The following is a 20,375-nucleotide window of genomic DNA, read 5'->3' on the forward strand; positions in this document are numbered from 1 at the left end:
CTCATTTAATATTGCATGCCTACATAAGGGTGGTGCAGTTGGTGCTAGAGTCTGACAGAAGACCTTGACTTTTTGGAGAACACAGGTAGTTCCAGATCCTCTGCGGAAAAGGACTAAAAGCAAACATGGAGGGGAAAGCTATCTCCAATGGCTTCCCACCTCCCCCAAGAAGTCCCTCATTTCCAGCTTTCCTTCCTAGAGAGCAAAGAATTTCCTCTTCGGTGAAATAGACTGTTTCTCTCTTAGCTGAGCTGAAATATTTTGCTCCAAGCGAGGGTGCTCATTATTTACTGAATTGTCTGATATATTCTAACGTGTATAAACTTCTCCAATTTGTTTGCTCTTTCACCGGATAGACTTACCCACCATTGTGATGGCTTTTTGTGTAAATAGCATTTGGTGGAGAGATCAAGTTTTCTGATATAAGCTAAGCTGCATTCTCTTCTCCTTAAGGCATACTTAAGAGGACAGTTTGAATCTAAGAACAAGATCATTTCCTCTAGAGTGGCAATATTTAGAGGTGCAGATGAACTTAATTCTAGTCCAGGATTGATCTGAGAACAGAGTGGCCACCTCATGACACCTTTCTCCTGTGCCCCTTCAGACAGGAATCAAAGAAAGGAGTGGGTGAGAAGCAAAAGATCTATTCATGACTCCCTATGAATCACACTTAGACAAGCCATGTGGACGCATACATGACCTACATGGGCAACACAAACAACCTACGTGTGTATATACACAGACACATATGAAGGGGTGGAAGGAGCAGGCATCAGGTGAAGGGACAAAAGGGAGTTGAACGCAGAGCTAAGAAGCACATCAAACGGGGAGACAAAAAGGCATGGGGAGGGCACGGTTAAGAAGGAAGCATAAAACTGAGGAGCGATAGCCTCAAGTAATAGAGTCATCCTGCTGTACATGAAGGGGGGTTGGAATATTAAAAGGGGTGGTGGTGGTGAAGGAAACGTAATAGTGATGCCAAAAAGGAGAACATTGCACATTTTTTAAAAAGTACAAAAGCAGAGAAGGAAGCACAAACAAGCAGGGCAGTTTTGAAAGCAACAGGTGGAATTATATTCTCTTTTGGTTTTTTCCCATCAATTGGCGTAACATGGAGATTCATGGTTTCATACACAATCCTCTGTTTAGGTGGGTATATGGAAACACTTTTTCGAAGGAGTTAAGTTCAGAATAAAGATCTTAATATTATAGATCATACCATTTAAAAATAATATAAACATATGCCTTGAAAATTTCAAAGTGCAACATAAATGTCAGCTATCTAGTTCAACCCCTTCATTGTACAAATTCGGGAGCTCAGGCAGAGTGAGATTAAAACACTACCAAACTGGAAAGGCTTTTGATTAGGACACTCATTGAAAAATTGTGAATCACTCATCCAAGAACTAGCCTAAGGTTTGGACACATTAGCCACCAGATCACTCACGCACACATACACCTGAAGATGACACTACCTCTGTAGCCTGCCCGTAGACCCCCTCCATCATATACGTATATATGTACACACACACACACGTGCACACAACTGCCCAAAACAAACTCAAAGATTATTTTGCCATCTGGGTCAGTGGAGAAAATACCATACATAATAAGTAATAGATCTTTTCAAGTACCAAAATATTTTAGCATCATTAATATATTTTCAGAAGTTATTGACTCATCATTGAATCCTATACTATGTTTTGTAGCAAAATCACTTACTCGATTTCAGTACATAACTGAGGCCTACAAGCATGAAAAGTTTGGTAGTGTTGATAACAAACTAAAATTTTATTCTCCTGAGCAAAACAGCGCAATTTCTAGGCTATGGAAGCATCTCTATAATTAAAGTCATCCTGAGGAGGGAAAACCAACATAACTTTTGAAAATAGTATAAAATATGCTTTTCCAAATGCTGTTTCCTAGAAGTTCAAATATATCCTTATAAAAAAAAATTTCCTGCAGATATTAAAAATTTCTTCCTGGATTCAAATGAGGAGCACCAAAATGAGGAAAGCACATGTGGTTTTCCTATTTCTGCTTTTCTAACATCAAAATTATTATAAAAGGATGCCAATCCAACATCCACAAATAAACACTTTCTTTCCCTGACTGGCTTCATTTAATAAGTGTTCCTTAAAGATTAGGACAAAGGGCACGAATGACATCACAGGCACAATAACCATGTACTCTTCTGGAATGCCAGTAACTGTAAGCATAAATGCATACTACTAGGAAGCTTTTTTTAAATTATGTTACATATCATTTGACCTGTACAATCTCTTAGAGTAAACCCCCTGTAGAGTCAAAAAGAATGACTAATAGCATACACACCAGGAAGAATCAATTAAGCAATCTTACAATATATAAGGGATGGATTTGTGGTCTGTCCAATTTTCTGGTCTCTTTCTCACCCAAGATACTCTCCCCATAGCTGCCAAACTGATATTCCTAACACAAAAATCTGAAAACACTTCCCTATTAAAATTCTTCAGTAACTCCATTACCTGTAGAAAAAAATACAGTATCTTCAGCTTAGCTCACCACCATTTGGCTCCTACTTTCCTGGTTCTATTTATATTCTACCCCCTCATTTTTTTGTGCTGGTCAGACTGACCTTTCAGCTGCCCCTCATACCAAAGTATTCCTTCTCTGGTCTCTGTGCCATTAGAAAGGCGGTCTCCCTGATCTGCAATGTACCCCCTCATCTCCAACTGTAAGAATCTCCCCTTCCTTCCAACAATGGCCAGGTGTCACCTTCCTACATGTCCTTCCAAATGCCCCGAGTTGTTGATGTCTTCTCTGTCATAAAGTTACACCGTGTCTGTTCTATATTTATTGTGGAAAGAGCGCTGAGTTTGGAATGAACAAACCTGAGTTCCAATTCCAGCTTTCCCACTTGCTATTGTGTGATCCTGGGTAAGTCATTCCCTCTCTGAGCTTTAGTTCTTCACTGTAGCATGAAATATTCAACTAGCAGACTTCTAAGCTCCCTTCCAGCCCTAAACCTAGGCTGCTAAGTTTTAACTCTCCATTAGTACTGCACATGCCTAGCAGCAAAGACAGGCACACTTTTATTTTTGTATCACCAAGGCCTGGGCAGTTGTATCTGTTTGCTAAAGGAGAAATTGTGCTCTTTGGGGAAAAAACAAACAAGAAACTGGTTATAATGTTAACAAAAGCCCTCCAAAAGGAGACAATATGCCCAGCACAGAGTATACATCAATTGCAAAATATGTGAAGTTCTGAAGGGCACATGCAGGTCAGCATTCAATCTGCTCTCACAAAGCAGACTACAAATATCTACCTATCTTATTAGAATATGCATTCCCAATGCTCAAACTTGATTCTTCATGACATAATGATGCTAAACACTTCTGAAAGGTCTAAATCCATCGTAGTAGCTGTGTAAGAGAATGAACAGAATAAAAATGCTACGGAGTCTGCAGCAGACTTTGAATAAATCACAATGATCTTTGAAATTTTACTTTAAAACCTTTTTTTACAAAATGATAATTTAAATACCCCAAAGAAGAATTTTATGCTTTCTGAGTTCAATTGAAGAGTCCAGAATCAACTTCCTCAGCAATCTCGTCGTTCAGTCGTGTCCAATTCTTCATGTCCCCATTTGGGGTTTTCTTAGCAAAGATAGTAGAGCAGTTCGCCATTTCCTTCTCCAGCTCATTTCACAGAGGAAACTGGGGCAGACAGGGTTAAGTGACTTGCCCAGGGTCACATCTGAACTCAATGAGGAGTCTTCCTTACTCTAACCACTGCACCACCCAACTGCCCTGCTCAGCAACTGCTGTATCTAAATTAGATATCTGTTAAGTCATTCCTTAACAAACAGAGCAAATAAACTGATGGATTAGGATTCAGAATAGCCTTCTTTTTTTTAACTAAGAAGGAACCTAATAATTCATTATATCCAACCTCTTCATTTTACAGATTAAGTAATTAAGACCCAGGTGGGTAACTAATGTTTTTTTAAAAAGTACTCGAATAAATTCCATCTTAAATTTCCTTTGTACTCTAACCCTGATGACCAAGTACATAAAATCAACTCGAGGGATCACAATCACCTGCATAGATGAATGCCTGATTTGTCATGGGTACGTATTTTCCTTCATTGGTAAGGTATCTATATATAGACCATCTCAAAGAAATCATGGATGAGTTAAATGTTAGCAGAAGTTATTGTACTATGTTAAAGTCTCTACAACTTCTACTCCAATTAAATCCTCAATGAAATATTGCTTTAAAATATTTTAATTTTAAAGATTCATTCATTCACATAGCACATGAGAGAAGCAGTGTAGTAGTGGATGGAGACCTGGCATCAAAGTCACAAAGCTTTGGGTTCAAAACTTGCTTCTGACACTAGACTGTGTGACTGGGAAAAATCACTTAATCTTGAGGTGCCCCAAGCAACTCTTTAAGATGATAAATTGCAAAAACGGTACTGATTGACATTGCAGATTTAGTTCAAAAAGAAAAAAAGTGGTATATAAATCACAGTAAGTTCCTTGTCCTCCTGTTTTTTTAAACTTCCAAGATTCAACCAAGTCTACTCATCCTCCCTGAGCTGAGAATATGGATAGAATCCATAGTTGTTTTCCTAGACTTCACAGTCAGAAAAAAAGTTAAGAATTTCTTATTAACTCCATTCTGAACAAGTGAAGCCTATGCTTTTTACTCATGTTTCCAGAAACCTAAGAAAATTGGAATGTTATAGACAAAATTCAAGCCACAGCCATGTGAAAAAAGAATTCATACTTTAAGAAACACTGAGCACACTCTCCCACAACCTATTAGAAATCTAAACATTTATTCTTTAAAGCTACTCTGATCCAAAAAGATAAAAATTCGGGGAGGGGATAAACAAACATTTAAAAAAAATTTTATTTCTAGCCCTGAAAAGAACAAAGTTATTGAACATCAAATACAGTAGTTAATGTTGCAGTAACAATTAAATAACATAAGGGATTAAATTAAACAAAAGGCAACATAAAATTTGAAGACAATAAAAAATAAGATAGCTACTTGCACCTAAATTCCATTTCCATCTGCCAGAATAAGGAAGGAGAGAGAAAAGACAACAAATTTTTACCCAAGATTTGTGTTTGATTGCACCCTTTTACTACAGAACTAAAATTTAAGAACAGTTAACTGGCTTAATTACATGTCTTACTGCCTCTTCTATTTGAAAAGGCTAGGGTGGTGAACCAACTAGATGGCAAAGATCCTTGAAGACAGGAGGCCCAGCATGATCTAGCATAGCTCTTTGCTTCCAGTAGGTGCTCAATAAATACTTGTTGCTTGAGTGAATATATACACTCTGAAAAACTGTTAAACTTGGAGGAGGGGGAAAGGGCAGAGACAGGAAGACAACGGATTTTAAAACTTTTCCCTTGGACATCTGGTTTTTGTATTGTTAAAATTCAAATTAAAGCTATGAAATTGCACTGCAAAACACCCAAAGCAAATACTCATCTGGATGTCTGTAACTATAACCTCAAAAAATTGGGCACTGAAATATAAAGATGCTCACTGGATATCTGGGGATTTTGAGAGATTTCTAAAGTGTTATCAACTCCTTAAGTACCCAATTTTCCTACTACTCCTACTTCTCTCCACTACTGTCTGAGATGCACTAAGATTATATCTAGCTAGGACACAGCATACACAATTAAACTCAAAAGTTCATTTAAAGGGTCCCCCAAAAGAAACACTCAAAGATACTTTTTAAAAAAACTATATTTAAAAGGCACAGGTTAATTTTGGATTGGTGGTTGGCTTAAGTTTAAGCAGCTTAACAGAGATATTTGGAAGATCAGAGAAGTTCATATAATCCCAGTGACTCTATTTGCTCACCAATTACCAAAAGGGAAAAATAATCTCAGTACTTCCATGGCTTCCTGGGATTATCTATCCCTAAAGTTTGTGACACCAGAGAATGGGGACAGGTAACCAACCTAATGGCTACCAGAAGTCACAGCTTTCATTGTAGTGCTAAGTATAGTACTACAACATAATACCCTATAAACAGAGCTCAACTATTAAGGTAATTCCTGGACTTGAATGAGACATTTCAACCCAAAGTGGAAAAAAAAATTATTTTAAAAGGCAATTGCTTAAAAAAATGAATCTTGATTCAATTAAATTTGTTCTTTCAACAAGATCAGAAGGACATTTTAATTGTTAAAAATTACTAAATCATAATTCCTTATTGCTCTTAAACTATTTTGTTTAAAATTTACAAATTTCAGAAATAATCAAAGTATATTCATACGATAGATTAGTTTATCTTACTACGTAAAGAACAGACTGGGGTTTAGGTCCCATATCCCAGGAGTCAGATTTTTATGATGCACGGTCCATTGCCGGCAATGGACATAAAGGGCACCATCAATAAAAAAAGATTAAATATAATTCCAAACTCTTCCTATAAACCAAAAAGCCCTTTACTGAGTCACGTGCTTAAAAATGGGGGCACTGACATTGTATCCAGTGAACATGCTTTCTATGGCTCATGTATAGAAATAGAAGCTATTATAAACTCAATACCCAGAGTTACTGCCTTCTTGAGGAATGATCATTGACGTTTGATCATTAGGTTTTTCTACTCCATTGGTAGTCTTTTTTATAGCAATCTACCTAGTGACTGCTTACAAAGAAGAATGTTAAGAAGTTGAAACTCAAGAGGCACTAGAGTTTTTCAAAGGGAATAAGGCATTTTGTTGTTGTAAAGTGATGAAATAACAAACCACTGCAGAAGGGCCAATAATAGCAAGAAAAATATAAATCAAGACAGACTGAAATCAGAGACCATTCCACTAAGTGCTCTAGTTACAGGTTTTATGATTTTGGCAAAAACCTTTCTAGTAGCCATTTCTATTTATGATGGTCCTATCTTAACATGAACGTAAGAAGAAATTAAGCATGGGCCAGCCTCCTTTGACGACAAGGAATACATTTTAAAAAATTGTTTATTTTCCCATTTTTCAGAAAGTATCCCTAACACTTCATTTTTCTTACTTATGATTTGGCATTGCTGGTGTATGGCTAAGTAAATGTGGGTTTCAATAGAAGCAAATAACTTCTAGAAACAAATTTTTTTTAAGCTCCTGGCACTTTAGATGAGGAAGCATAGCTTCTAAAAAAAGGCTCCTCCTATTAATAATGAACATTATAGGTGAGAGATGATTCTGAACATCAAAATGTTTTTAAAAATTGAGTCCAAACTTTTAAACAGAAAGGATGCCTTACAGACATCAAAATATATTTCATACTTATTTACTTCCCTTTTCCAATTTCTTGGTACATGAAATTTAGAATTTCACATGAACTCAAAGTGAATTCATTGCTTACCTCCTAATTTAAACCTATAGCATCTCAGTAAATGAGAAGATCCTTTAGCAGCAGTATTTGTGGAATTACTCACTTATGTCATCCTAGCCAGTAAATTATCAGTGAAGTTTTGGGACCTCTTCATAATTCAAGATGAATCTCCCCAGTTTGTAACAAGCTTCATTCATCCCTGTGAAATGTCTTTAAGCTTCTCTACGCTCTTCATTAATACAACTCTTTCTAACTATTTCTGGGAATACCAAATTTCAGTTCACTTATTTTCAAGTCTGTAACTCATCTTATTATATTCCCCAATATATCAAATTATTCATGTATTTTAAGTGGAATACATGTATTTTAAAAAGGTATTTAATATTCAAATCCTGAAAATCCAATAGTTATCGCATAATTTGCCGTTGCGAATTTTTTTTTAAAGTGACAACACATACACAAACTTATTTGTTAAAGAAAGTAAAAAAGAATGCACCAGCCAAAGCGATAGAATCCAAGTTCGGGTAAGAACAAAACATTTGGTTTCTGAAACCAAATTCATAGTAGGAGATAACTTTGAACTGCAGCCAATACAAATCCAAAGTTACAGAAAAGAAGATGAAAATTGCAGGGACACAGTTGTCAATGGGGTCCTCTCTTCCTCTCTGCCTCAGTGATTTAGTTAAAAAGATCCTCCTCTCTAATTGTAACTTTCACTCCAAAGATCACCACCATGATATTTCTAAAGAAGACTCTTTTAACTTTAATCTCCCCAAGCTCCCCACCCCCAAAAAAATCCACCTTCTCTTCCCTTCCTCAAAATGGTTTGCAACAACTCAAATGTTATAAAACAGTGCTTTAAGTAGCTGGTCCTGGCTTCTACATAAAATTAAATCATAGGAAGCCTTTTTTTCTAATATAAGGAGGTACATAATATCTATCACACTTGCTTTAATTTAGGCATGAGAAAAAATTTCTCAAAGCAATCCGAAAGGAGCAGGTGAAGGAACAAGGAAGGATAGGGGAAAATAGGAGAGGAGACTAGCAGATCAAACAAATGCCTTTCTTTGAAAGCTTGAATCTGCCATTCAAGTATTGAAAATACCCCCAAAGGGTATAATGAATGGGATCTGTTACAGCAAAGTCAGCAAAAATAAAATAAAATGCAAATTCCAAGCTTGATAAATGGCACTGCTGGGCTGTTGGCAGAAAGGTGAAAGGCCAGTGATTCAGTCCACAATTTCTCTTGGACCCTAAAAAGGGGTTGTTCTGAGAGTCATAACAATTCTTTTCCTTAATTTTGTCTTAGATGTCTCCAGGGAGTGGGGACTGGTTCCCCCCAACCACCCCAGTGTGCTGACAATTTTTTTCAAACCCCTAAAAAGAGTAACAATTTTATATGTTATAAAGACTTCTTTTTTAAAAAAACGACAAAAGAAAGATGAAGCCACAAATGGCAAGGCTATTAACGATTACTCTTCATTGCTTCTTTAGCTGCCATGATCAGCGGTGTCAAGCTAGACAAAGGTTTAGCCAGTTTCAGGAAGGGATGCTGCCAGAAGAAAAAAAAAAAATAGAATGGTAAATTTGCAACCCACATCTCTCACTGAACCCTAAAGACTGCCTCTAACACAATTAAACTAGAAAACCGAACACATCACTTACACATTGGAGTTAATACAACCACATAGGAATAAGGCTGAACCAGAAGCTCTGTTTTCACTGAATAAGCCTATTTAGCCATGACCTCACCAATATTTGACACTTTGACAGAGCTGTATGTTCATCAATGTACTAATACAGGCTGCCTCCAAACCGCTGCGTCCAGGTCTGCCTCTCATTTGTGTTTTCCCATAAATGCTTCACACGGGATTCACCCGCCCCAGTACCAATAATCTGGTCCTCTTGGCTATCTCAAAGGCGACTAAACAAAAACACTTCTTCCTCTTCTTGCTTAGTCATGTCCAACTCTTTGTGATCCCACTGGGATTTTCTTGGCAAAGATACTGAAGTGATTTGCCATTTCCTTCTCCGGCTCATTTTACGGATGAGGAAACTGAGGCAAACAGGGTTAAGTGACTAGCCTAGGGTTACACAGGTAACGAGTGTCTGAGACCAGATTTAAACTCATGAAGATGAGTCTTCCTGAACTCAAACCCAGTGCTCCATCCACTACACCACCTAGCAGCCCAAAATACTTATAATCTCTATTCCCTTTCATCCACAGGATCTTAGCATTTTGAGTTTGAAGGGCCCACTCACAGCACGAGTGACCCCATTGCTTGTTCTGATCATTCAATCCATATACATATATACACATACATATACACAATTATATTTACAATTCATATATTATACACATACACACACAATAAATAGGCCTATCTAAAATCTTTGTTCTTGCATACAAGCCATCGTTGGTAGCATACTTTACATGTATCATGTGTTGTTTCTTTTAGGGAGGAAGAAGGGATATGGGAATCCTTTGGGTTACTCGTAATTTTGATTCTTCCAAGACAGTGGCATTTCATGATCTGCAGCCATGTAAGAGCACTGACGTTAAAAAAGCAGACTTTTGAAACAGCATTCCCCAAACATGTTCTAGCCTTCTCAATTCTGAGCCTGTCTTATTGTCTATCCTACCCGAGACACACACATGCACACATATATATTTGCATTGGCAAATACCACGGGCCACGTGTCTCTCTGAATGTCACAGCATGGGCACTCGATGTTTCCCTGCAGTTTTTTCAATCTGGATGATTAGGCCAACTCTGTTCCCACTATTGTGAATTTCACAGAGAAGGCTTGACCCTGTATTGGAGCTCGACACCATTAGTATATAATCCATAAAGAGAACACTTGGAGAATGTTAGCATCAATAAGGAATACTTCTTTTGTTTAGACTTTGCTTAGGATAGCTTCCATGAAAATGGTGATGTCTTTAAGCAAAACTATGTTTCCTTGTTCTACATACCTCGTCCTGATGCCAAAATTCCATAGTTTGTTGAAAAGCACAGTTATGACTAACTTGAATGTGTGAGAGTCCTCGTTTACAAGAAAAGCCTTCATATTTTGTCTAACTCAGTTGCATTTTTTTTTAAATAAAAAAACAAAACACACAGAATCTTGTTTCCTATACCTTTCAATCAGTTGTATAAACTGAAGAGGTATGCCACAGAAAAATCATCTATAAACCTACCTGTTCCCTTTTAATAAACATGGAAGAAAAAAAGTAGGTTGCATGACTTTATTGCTGACATTTTGCAGAAGGACATTTAGTCTGTCCTTTTTCCAGTGTTTATTTCATTTTGGAATTTCTTCTTTGAGACATCATGAAAATCAATTCCTAGGAAACTTTAAAACTGTCTCCCCTCCAGCCTTCATAGTGTTATCTGGCAAGATCACAGTCTCATCTTCTTAAGCATCACTTCCACTTCTCAACAATATATCGAATGCTGAGATGGTAGAGCCCAAATGTGGTAGATTATTGTTACTGATAAAAATCACCACTTTAAAAACAGGAGATTTACTCCATTTCATGACTGCTGTTCTTTTGGTTTAATCTAAAAACCTTCTTTGGACACTCTAGGCAGTTAATGAGATCATCCGCTGGAAGTGGTAAGATCCAACTGTATTTACAGTGGCACATTTGCTTGAGTCATCATGAACCCTAAAAAGCATTCGTGAAATGATGTTCCTTGCTTCCTTTAAAAGTATAATGAATCCAACGTGGGTCCATTTCTTTATTGTCCTCTCTGAGGAGGATCTGTAAGACATCATTCTGATTTGTTATTTCTTTGTATCTTCTGGTTTCTGTCATATCCAGGATATCAATAAGGATGTATATAAAAGACCTCATGTTTAGAGTGCCAACAGGTAAAAATTGATGGTTATGGAAACAGTAAAAAAAAAAGTACAATTCTTAGCAACCTCTTCTCCCTTTACCATTAATTCCACCACAGAAGCAGGAGCATTCCTTGTGGGGGCATTTTGTAGCAGTCTCCACTTCATGGATTGTTCTGGCCCAAAACACTGGTAAGCCACTCTGTATTGAGCTAGATTGTTCCTTAGCCAGCAGACACACCATCTCTGGCATTTTACACAAAGACTTATCAGCTTGTTAGAAATGGAGAAAACTTGTGTTTTGGCTTAACCTTCAAGAACTCAAGGGTGACCTGTAAACTACAATGAGGCATAAAAGTATGACTTCTGCAGAAATCCCATTAAAATGGCTTAAATAATTAGAAAAATGAGAATTTTCTGTTTTTCCAACATCCACAAGGCCTTCATTTCAATGAACCACAGACACGTCAGTATAAGCAGAGATAAGGTCAAGGTAAAAAACTCAATTTTACAGTAGATGAAGCGTTAATATTGAATACCAATAACATTTTATTTGTTTGACGTAATCAAACTTGTGAAATGGTTACAATTTTATTTCTGATTCCAAAAGTCAAGGCTTTCTGGTACATTCCCTCCCTATTAATGAACTTACCTGTAACAATTCTTTGGCTGAACCCCTTTTTTCTACATCCATCTCCAAACACCGATTTAAAAAATCTCGAAATATTGGGGAGAGTTTCTCTGGGTTCTGTAGTTCAGGAGTCCCATTTGTTGCTATTAAATACAAGGCCTAAAAACAAAACAACAATGTCAGACTTGTTAGCTTTGAAAAGTCAATTTTTCTTCAGGAAGATGGTATAGCACCTCTACTTCATGGGTCCCTCAATTCATCACAGATATTACCCCTAAACATCTTAAAGGAAAGGTTATATTGGTTCTACCCATTTGATAATAATGTTACTTGGTATATTTATATTTTACACTCATCTATCACCTCTGTTTTAGATTATGTACTAGAAAAATAACCCTAGGACAGGTCATGACTTTTGAAAGTCTTAAGCTTCCTCCTGGGGAAAATAATCTTATTGGTCTAGATGACCACTAAGATTCCTTCCATCTTGAATATTCTGTGTCCACATAGATAGTCCTAAGAAAGTCAATGATGATCACCTCAGAACTTTCCGGTTGACACCATCTAAATAATATATGATGTTTATAAATTGGTCAAATTACTATAAAGGACTAACACTAAAAAAATTACGAAGCATGAATGAAATTCATAAACAAATGAGCTCTAACTTTGACAAGCATATGGTAATTTTATTCTTTAAATTACTAGATAATAAATGCAATCTTCATAATTTTTAAAATCTTCTTTAAAAGAAAAGCATTGCCCCTAGAATGGCAATTAGTGTCAAATATGAGAGGGCACTTAAAAATTGAAACAGTTTAAAAACTGAAACATCACCTAAATACTAAGATTGGATTCAAACTAGAGAGGCAGTAGTGTGTAGTATACAGAGCCCCGCACTTAGAATAATGAAGCCTTGGATCTGAATCCTGCCTCAGACACTTTCTAGCCGTGCATGCCCTGGCCCAATCACTTAAGTCTCATCTATAAAATGGAGGTAGTAACAGCACCTACCTCACAGAGCTGTGTAAAGTGCCTGGTAAACCTTAGAGAGCTATGTAAGTCAGCTACAGTCCCACTGCCTCCGGGTTTTCCATATAAAAGAGGCCTGGTGGATCACTGCTGCGTCAGGAAGTAAAACCCGACCCTGCTTACCCTCAGGGGATTTTCATTAAGGTACGGGGGTTCTCCTTCCACCATCTCAATCGCCATAATTCCCAGAGACCAAATGTCCACTTTAGGCCCATAAGCTTTACGTGTGACCACTTCTGGCGCCATCCAGTAAGGGGTCCCCACCATGGTACTTCTTTTGCTCTGCTCTGGGGTGATCTGAGCACAGAAACCAAAGTCGGCTGTATAACAAAACAACAGTTTAGAGTTACCATCCAAGCTTGGGGGAGGATTTTAGCGCAGCTTAGAAAATACAACAGTTTGCACAGTAACTACTGTTTATAACTTTCTATACCCTATTAAATCTATTGCTTTTTAAAGGGTTAAAAAATATTCACAGTTTTATTGGAGAAGACTAATAGGTTTGTGCTGGAGATGTGAAGGTTCTTATCTCTGGTTAATCTCTCTCAGTTTTCTCTTTTGTGTAATGAAAGGATTGTACTAGATCTCCTCTAAGATTATTTTTAAGTCTAATCCATGGTCCTATGGTTTTTTTTAATACATTAAAAAATTTATCTACGATTCTATGATTCTGAAGCAGGAGATGTATGTCATATTGCTACAGAAACTCCCAGGCAGAGATAGCAACTGGCTATCTGAAAACACAAGATACACTTTTAAGTTTAATCTGAATTAAAATTTTCTCCATCACTTTCTTAGGTCTTGACAATCAAGAAAACAGTAAGTCAGGCCCAGATTTGTGGTATTTGCCAATTTCCAAGGTCTAAGTGCTCAAAATACGAATTTAACAATAAACTATTATGAGCCAACATGAGCTGGACTCCCAAGACTCAAAAAGCTTTCAGAAAGCTATAAACGGTATACCTACTACATTAACGATCACTGACATTTCAAGTCCCTTTCTGGAGAATCTAAGAAAGATTCTTCTGTATAAAAGACACCAGCCTTTGTGTATTTTTTGTGTCTACATACTACACACGATAGTAAAAATAATCAATAGTAGTACTGGTGGTGGTGCTGGTGACTTCTTTGAAAGTAGCAGAAATCGCAACAGAAGAATGCCATTTTTTACTCACTGAGTTTAACTGATCCTTCCATTCCCAAAAGCACATTGTCACTTTTGATGTCTCTGTGAATCACCTGATTGGCATGTAGAAATTCCAGAGCTTGTAAACACTGTGTAAGAGAAAAGACATTCACATAGAAAACAGGTGCTGGGCACAACCAATCGCTGCTCAAACATACTGAGCTGTAGCAGTGTCCTTCAGAAGGCACAACAGTGTGACATTAATAAAAGATGAATCCACTAGCATACACACCACACTAGGACAGAAAGATCACTATGATAATTATTTGATTTTTTTAAAACTTAAAGAGGCAGAATACACAACAAATTTAAAAGAAAAACAAAAACTAACCACTGACCCTTCTGAAATACATTGAGAAACAAAGTGAAGCAATATCAGTTTAGCATTCCAGGCAAACAGACCTGGAGATGGAAGGGGCTCAGGGTCTTTACCTAATCCATCTCACTCCCATTTTGCAGATGAAGAAAATGAGGCTGAGAAGCAAAAGTGATGTGTTCAGGGTCACAAAGGTAATAAGTTTAAAAGCCAAGATGTGACTACAAATCCAGAAACCCCTGCACCACAAATGCCTTGGACCATGCACTCATCCCTGCTTCTTAATGCAGATCATGACTGCACAAGACACTTTAAATGCCAAGTTATGTAGTAACTCAAAGACCCTTCTAATTTTTAGTATCTTCTGTGATGCTTTGACCTACAAAAGACTGCAGATCCAGCCAGCCAAGATCTGTAGCTCAGGACTCGGGTTCAAATTCTAGCTCTTTGCCACTCACTTTACCTGTCAGGTAAGTCCCTTGACCCCTCTGAGCCAAAGGTTCCTCATCTTCAGAACACAGGGGATGATCACACTAGAAGACAGGGATCAAACCCCATGCAGCCCACAAGACATTAAATGTAATTGGGAAATACTTGGCAAAATAAATAAAAATACAATATACATAATATTACATTTAAAAAGTAAGTCAATATACAGCCCACAGGGATCCTCACATACAGATTGGTGACTAGATGATCTCTGGGGTCCCTTCCAACTCTACAATTGGGATACGAAACTCACCTACTGACTAGTCTGTAACCCTAGGGAAATCTGTTCAAATTTATGCAGTTTCCAAATGCATAAAACAAAGTTGAACCAAATATTTCTAAGGATCATTTTATTCCTAAAATTCTATCATTGCCTCATCAGTAAAAAAAAATCACTCCATGTAGCAAAAAAAAAAAACAAAAACAAAACTGGAAACAAATTAGGGTCCCCTTGACTAGGGAATGAACAGCTGAACAAACTGAAGTATATTAAGTATATATTGCACTGTAAGAAATGATGAAGAATTCCTGGAAACAAGGAAATATATAAAGTGACTAATAATAAAGAAAGCAGAAGTAAGAAAACAGTATACACAATAACTACAATAAAATAAATGAAGGCAACACTAAAAGGCACACCAACTGAGATTAAATGCAATCAGAGGCAGCACAGCGTGGTGGACAGTAAACTGGATTTAAGAGTTAGAAAGACTTGGGTTCAAATCCTACTTTAGAAATTTTATAGTAGATAAGACACCACTTCTCTCTGTGCCTGTTTCCTGATTAATTTTGGTTCTAGAGGCCAGATGATGAAATATGCCTCCCTCCTGAAAGTCAAATGTGCTAGCTCTGTTAGCTGATTGTGCTGAACTATTTTAATTTGTTATGAGGAAGAATTCCATTTGGGAGGGGAAAGTAAATCAGAAAACCATTGTCTTGTAAAAAAACAAAATGCAATAGTAAAAAATTTTTTTTTAAAAAAGAATGAATTTGTGGTCAGTTCATTTGAATTTATAAGTTCACCAACTGCACATCAGAGTATCTAGACAAATATAAGAATCTGAGTGCCCTGATTCTATGTGACTATCTACCCATCTGACAAAGGCTAAGTTTTCTTTTTTCTTTTCTGTGGAAGATATCCAACCAAGTTATTTAATATCATGCAGGTATTTAAAACTATAGGCATAGTGTTACAAAGAGAATAATGATAATAAAAAGAAAAGCACATTCATTCATTTAATATTTAAGTGCCTACTATACATACAGCACTATTCCAGGTGCTAAGAAAGATAATTTCAGATAAGACTACCTCTGGCTTAATGAATTTATTAATGGAACAAGACACAAACACATGACTAGAAAAAAATTGCTTTTTAAAAGTGAATGCATTAAACTTAAACAACATAGGGGGTGTGTAGAGGAGGACAGGAACATTAAACAGAAAACAAATTTAGCCTCCTCTTTGTTTAAATTTTTGCTGTTTCTGTTTGACACAGTCAGATAACTTCTTTTTCTTCTTCCCTAAACAAAAAAGTATTCTGAAATTTTATAATTTGCTGCCTGAACACTTTCTAATGCAAAAAGAAACCTCAAATTCTAAACCATCTACCAAGGAAGCTATTTTTTTTTTCTTATCTCAACCATATGGAGTTGTGTATGATCACCAAAACTATCTGTCACCCAACTGGAAAATTCAGTTGAACTGCTCAAATTTGTTATCTTCCTGCTGTTTTATCCTATTTAGCAAAGTAGCAAGAACAATCAATGTCAAGACTTTTATTCTTATATCCTCTAATCCAATCACAGAACACATGAGTGATAGCACACTAGCATTTGGAAGTTTTCAGAATAGAATAAATTTGAAGGATTAATAGTTCTAACAGAAGAAGTTACATGCATACCCTCTACTTTGGCTTAAAAGAAAAATGGTATGTATAGACAGGATGTGTGACATAGCTGGAATAATAAAAAACTTTACAGTCAAAGTCCCTGGGTTCCCTGCCTACCAGCTATGTGACCCTCTGCATCATAATTTCCTCATCAGTAAAAGAGGGTCCTGGATTAGATGAACCCTGAGATCCTTTCCAGTTCTAAATCTATAACCCTATAAGCTTCCAAAACCATTTCTTTTTCATCTCTCACCCTGAGAGGAAAAACTTAAGATTAAATAAAATCAAAATTTCTAAGTACAAATGGATAAAGAATATTCCTGAAGATTTTGTCAACTTGCAAAAATTAGAAAGCCCTTGCTTTTGGAGATGGCACAATCATTCACATTTGCTCAGTGTGAATCGTTTTCCCTTCCATTTCTCAGTTTGTCCCACAAATGGACAACCCAAAATTCAAATGGTAAAAGGATGAATATTTTTCACATTCAAAACAAACAAATAAAAAGTGAGGAAATATAAGATCATGTGTTCATTCTTACAGATGGTCAAATAGTTTGTAGTACCTAGTTCCTTTGCTCTGACAGTGAAATTTTCTGTTCACAATTTTAGCTGCAAAGCAGTTATCACTGACAACACAAATTAGCCTTCAAAATCCTGGCCTTTAGTGTGAATGCTTCCTGGAGCATCGGGATGGCATGACTATAATGAGTGTCACTGACAACCAGCAGATGTTCTCTTTAATCTATACCGATGGTTCTCAGAACGTAGTCTAGAGAGCCTGGGAGTCCCCAAGACCCTTTTAGGGGGTCTTTGGGGTTAAAATTATTTTCAAAATAATACTAGGGATGTCTAAATTTTTAATGTGGTAAATACTGACAGAAATAAACCACATTAAATTAAGGCTTTATATGAGGTCCCAAACATTTTTAGGAGTACAAAGAAGTCCTGACACCAGAACGTTTAGTAACTGCTCATCTACACTAAGCCTATACGGAAAGGATGGGATCAAAGAACGAACTTTACCACATCTTAAGGTAAGAAAAAGGGCAGGGGGTTGGGATTAGGAAGCTAACACCAAAAGATCTGTTTAAAATCTACTTTGTATGGTTAATACAGCAAAAAAAAGCAGAGAATTGTAGCTACACAGTGGGTTTTACTGGCTTGTAACCTGAGCTCTCTAGAGGTCCAGACTTTATCCCAAGACACTGAAACGTATGAGTTCTCGGATTACTCAAAAGGTAGGTGAGAACCCACATGTAAAGTAAACCCAAATGGAGATAACTTTTGAAGGATTTTCACTAAGAAAACTTTTCTAATGCAATTTCCTAGGAATGTAATCAGTGACATTATTAAAACACATGTGCAGACTTTCCTTCCTGAACCCCCACCTACCCATTTTATCAACAGGAAAACACAAGACCCACCTCTCTGCACACAGCAGCAATCTGTGCTTCATCCATGCAGGTTTCTGTTACAACATCAGTAAGAGACCCTCCAGCAAGGTATTCCATTACCACAAATAATTCATCCCCTACAAGATAACTAAAAGCAGAAGAAACAATAAACATTCTTTTCTATTAGATTCATAGCAACCTTCACTCAAATACTTTGGTTGCAGTTGATCTTAGTTCTGTTGACATCACTAAGAATTATGTAAATCGACATTTCCTTAATAGAGGATTCCTCAATCCCAAAGAATTTACACTTAGCATTCCCTTATTGAAATAAACATAAGAAATGAAAACTATTATAGCATTCCACTTACCAGCCAAGAATCAGCAAGTAAACTAAACAGAATCAATAACATGGTTGTGACAAAGCACTCAAAAAAATCATACTGGAAATGATACAAATATATGAGAATGAGAAACATTCCCCAAGAGATTAATGGTCAAAGGATTTGGACAGGCAGGCTACAAAACAGAGAGACAAGCTATTAATAACTCCATAAAAAAAGTCCAAATCACTAATAATAAGAGCGATGCGAATTACAACAACTCTGAAACTCTACGTTACACTCAAAAAGCTTGACAAAAAAGGAAGGAAAATGACAACTGTCAGAGGGGCTATGTAAAGCCAGGCACATTAATGCACTGTCAGTGGTGTTATAAATTGGTCCTGTCATTCTGGAAAGCAATTTGGAACTACAACCAAAAACTTATTAAATTGTACATACCTTTAGAACCAGTGATAAAACTGAAAGGCACATACCACAAAGAGCTCAAAGAGTGAAAGTGTGATACTCATAGGTATCAAAAATATTTACAGTAGCATTTTTTATTGCAGAAAAGAACTGAACAAAACAGTTACAAGTCCATCAAGTGGTGAATGGCTGAATAAATTATGGTACATTAATATAATACATTACTGCAGTGTAAGAAATGTTGACAGGGAAGATTCAGAGAAATATGGGAAGATTTGAATGAACTGATACAGAGTGAAATAAACATAACTAGAAGAACAATTTATGCAATTATTACAATAATATAAAGGAAACGAAATCGGAAAGATTTCTCAACAACGTAACAACCGATCATAATACCCCAACACTGATGATGAAGCATGCTTTTCATCTTCTGGCAGAAAGGTGACGGAGCATATGAGACATAGGTTGTCAAACAGAGCCAATGTGTGGATTTGTTTTGTTTAACTATACTTGTTTGTCATATGGAAGGGCTAGAGAGTTTGTTTGTTTGTTTTTTTTGGGGGGGTGCCCTGGAAAGGGAGTAATGGGTAATTATAGGGATATAAAACAAAAATATCATCAATAGAACATTCTAAAATACACAAAAAGGAATAGGATCAAATTCAGTAGGCAACAAACAAGACAGTTTTGTTATTATGTTAAATTTTATATGTACTTTTAAATAACTGTATATTCTAGAACTTCAGTTTCATATGTAATTCTCTCTGCTCTTTGTATACTGAAACGTTCACAACGGCTGTTTATTAAGTTCATAATAAAAAAAATTTAAATATTTTTAAAGATACATTAGATAATGGCCTTTCACTTCACTTTATGAGGCCATACAGACCTTCATCTAAAACTTACAGACACAACAAATGTAGTTCTTATAAACCTTGGTTAAGTATCCAAATCACAAATCAGAAGTAGCAAATCATAAAGAGGAAGGCTAGTAATAAGCTCAGGTACACCCTGAAAAAAGAAGTGAGAGCTGCCAGCTTAATAGCAAGAGAAGAGAGAAAAATTACTCTTTTTCAACATAGTAAAGATAATAACTGGTAGTCATAATGATAACCCTGATTTATCAAAATATAGTACATCTCAGAAATATTTTCATTAAAAATGGCTAATGGGATGTTTTATCATTGGAAGATTCACCTTTATGGGATAACTCCTCAGTCTCTACAGTGCCAGATAAATGAATCATTAGTATACAAAATCATGTTATTTGACAAGAAAATGATCATTTGAAATTTGAAACATGATCTAAGGATTTAAATCTCAAGTTAGGAGAATCATCTGTCACAGAACAAAGGGGAGTGGGGGGGAGGGGGAGAAGAAAGAGCACAACACAGCCCTTCATAAAGAAGCCCTTTCGGTAGTTTTGTGTCAAATTATCTGCACAACAGAAGAAACACCATCAGACTTTAAAGATCACATTCTGACCTCAAACTTTCTGA

At 36.5% G+C, this 20,375-nt stretch overlaps 1 protein-coding gene across 2 annotated transcripts in view; it reads right to left on the reverse strand.

The window, feature by feature from the left end:
- Positions 1 to 4,809: 4,809 nt before the first annotated feature.
- Positions 4,810 to 20,375, reverse strand: part of PAK2 (p21 (RAC1) activated kinase 2) — a 96,577-nt gene continuing 81,011 nt past the window's right edge. For both annotated transcript variants that reach the window (XM_036743471.1, XM_036743472.1), the window contains exons 11-15: positions 18,155 to 18,272; positions 14,026 to 14,125; positions 12,974 to 13,170; positions 11,840 to 11,977; positions 4,810 to 8,893 (exon numbers count right to left, since the gene is read on the reverse strand). In XM_036743471.1, coding sequence (XP_036599366.1) covers positions 8,807 to 8,893; positions 11,840 to 11,977; positions 12,974 to 13,170; positions 14,026 to 14,125; positions 18,155 to 18,272 — 640 coding nt within the window. In that variant the 3' untranslated portion in view covers positions 4,810 to 8,806. The remainder of the gene's footprint in view (positions 8,894 to 11,839; positions 11,978 to 12,973; positions 13,171 to 14,025; positions 14,126 to 18,154; positions 18,273 to 20,375) is intronic.

This window comes from Trichosurus vulpecula, chromosome 2 (assembly GCF_011100635.1).
Source record: "Trichosurus vulpecula isolate mTriVul1 chromosome 2, mTriVul1.pri, whole genome shotgun sequence".
Taxonomy (NCBI): Eukaryota; Metazoa; Chordata; class Mammalia; order Diprotodontia; family Phalangeridae; genus Trichosurus; species Trichosurus vulpecula.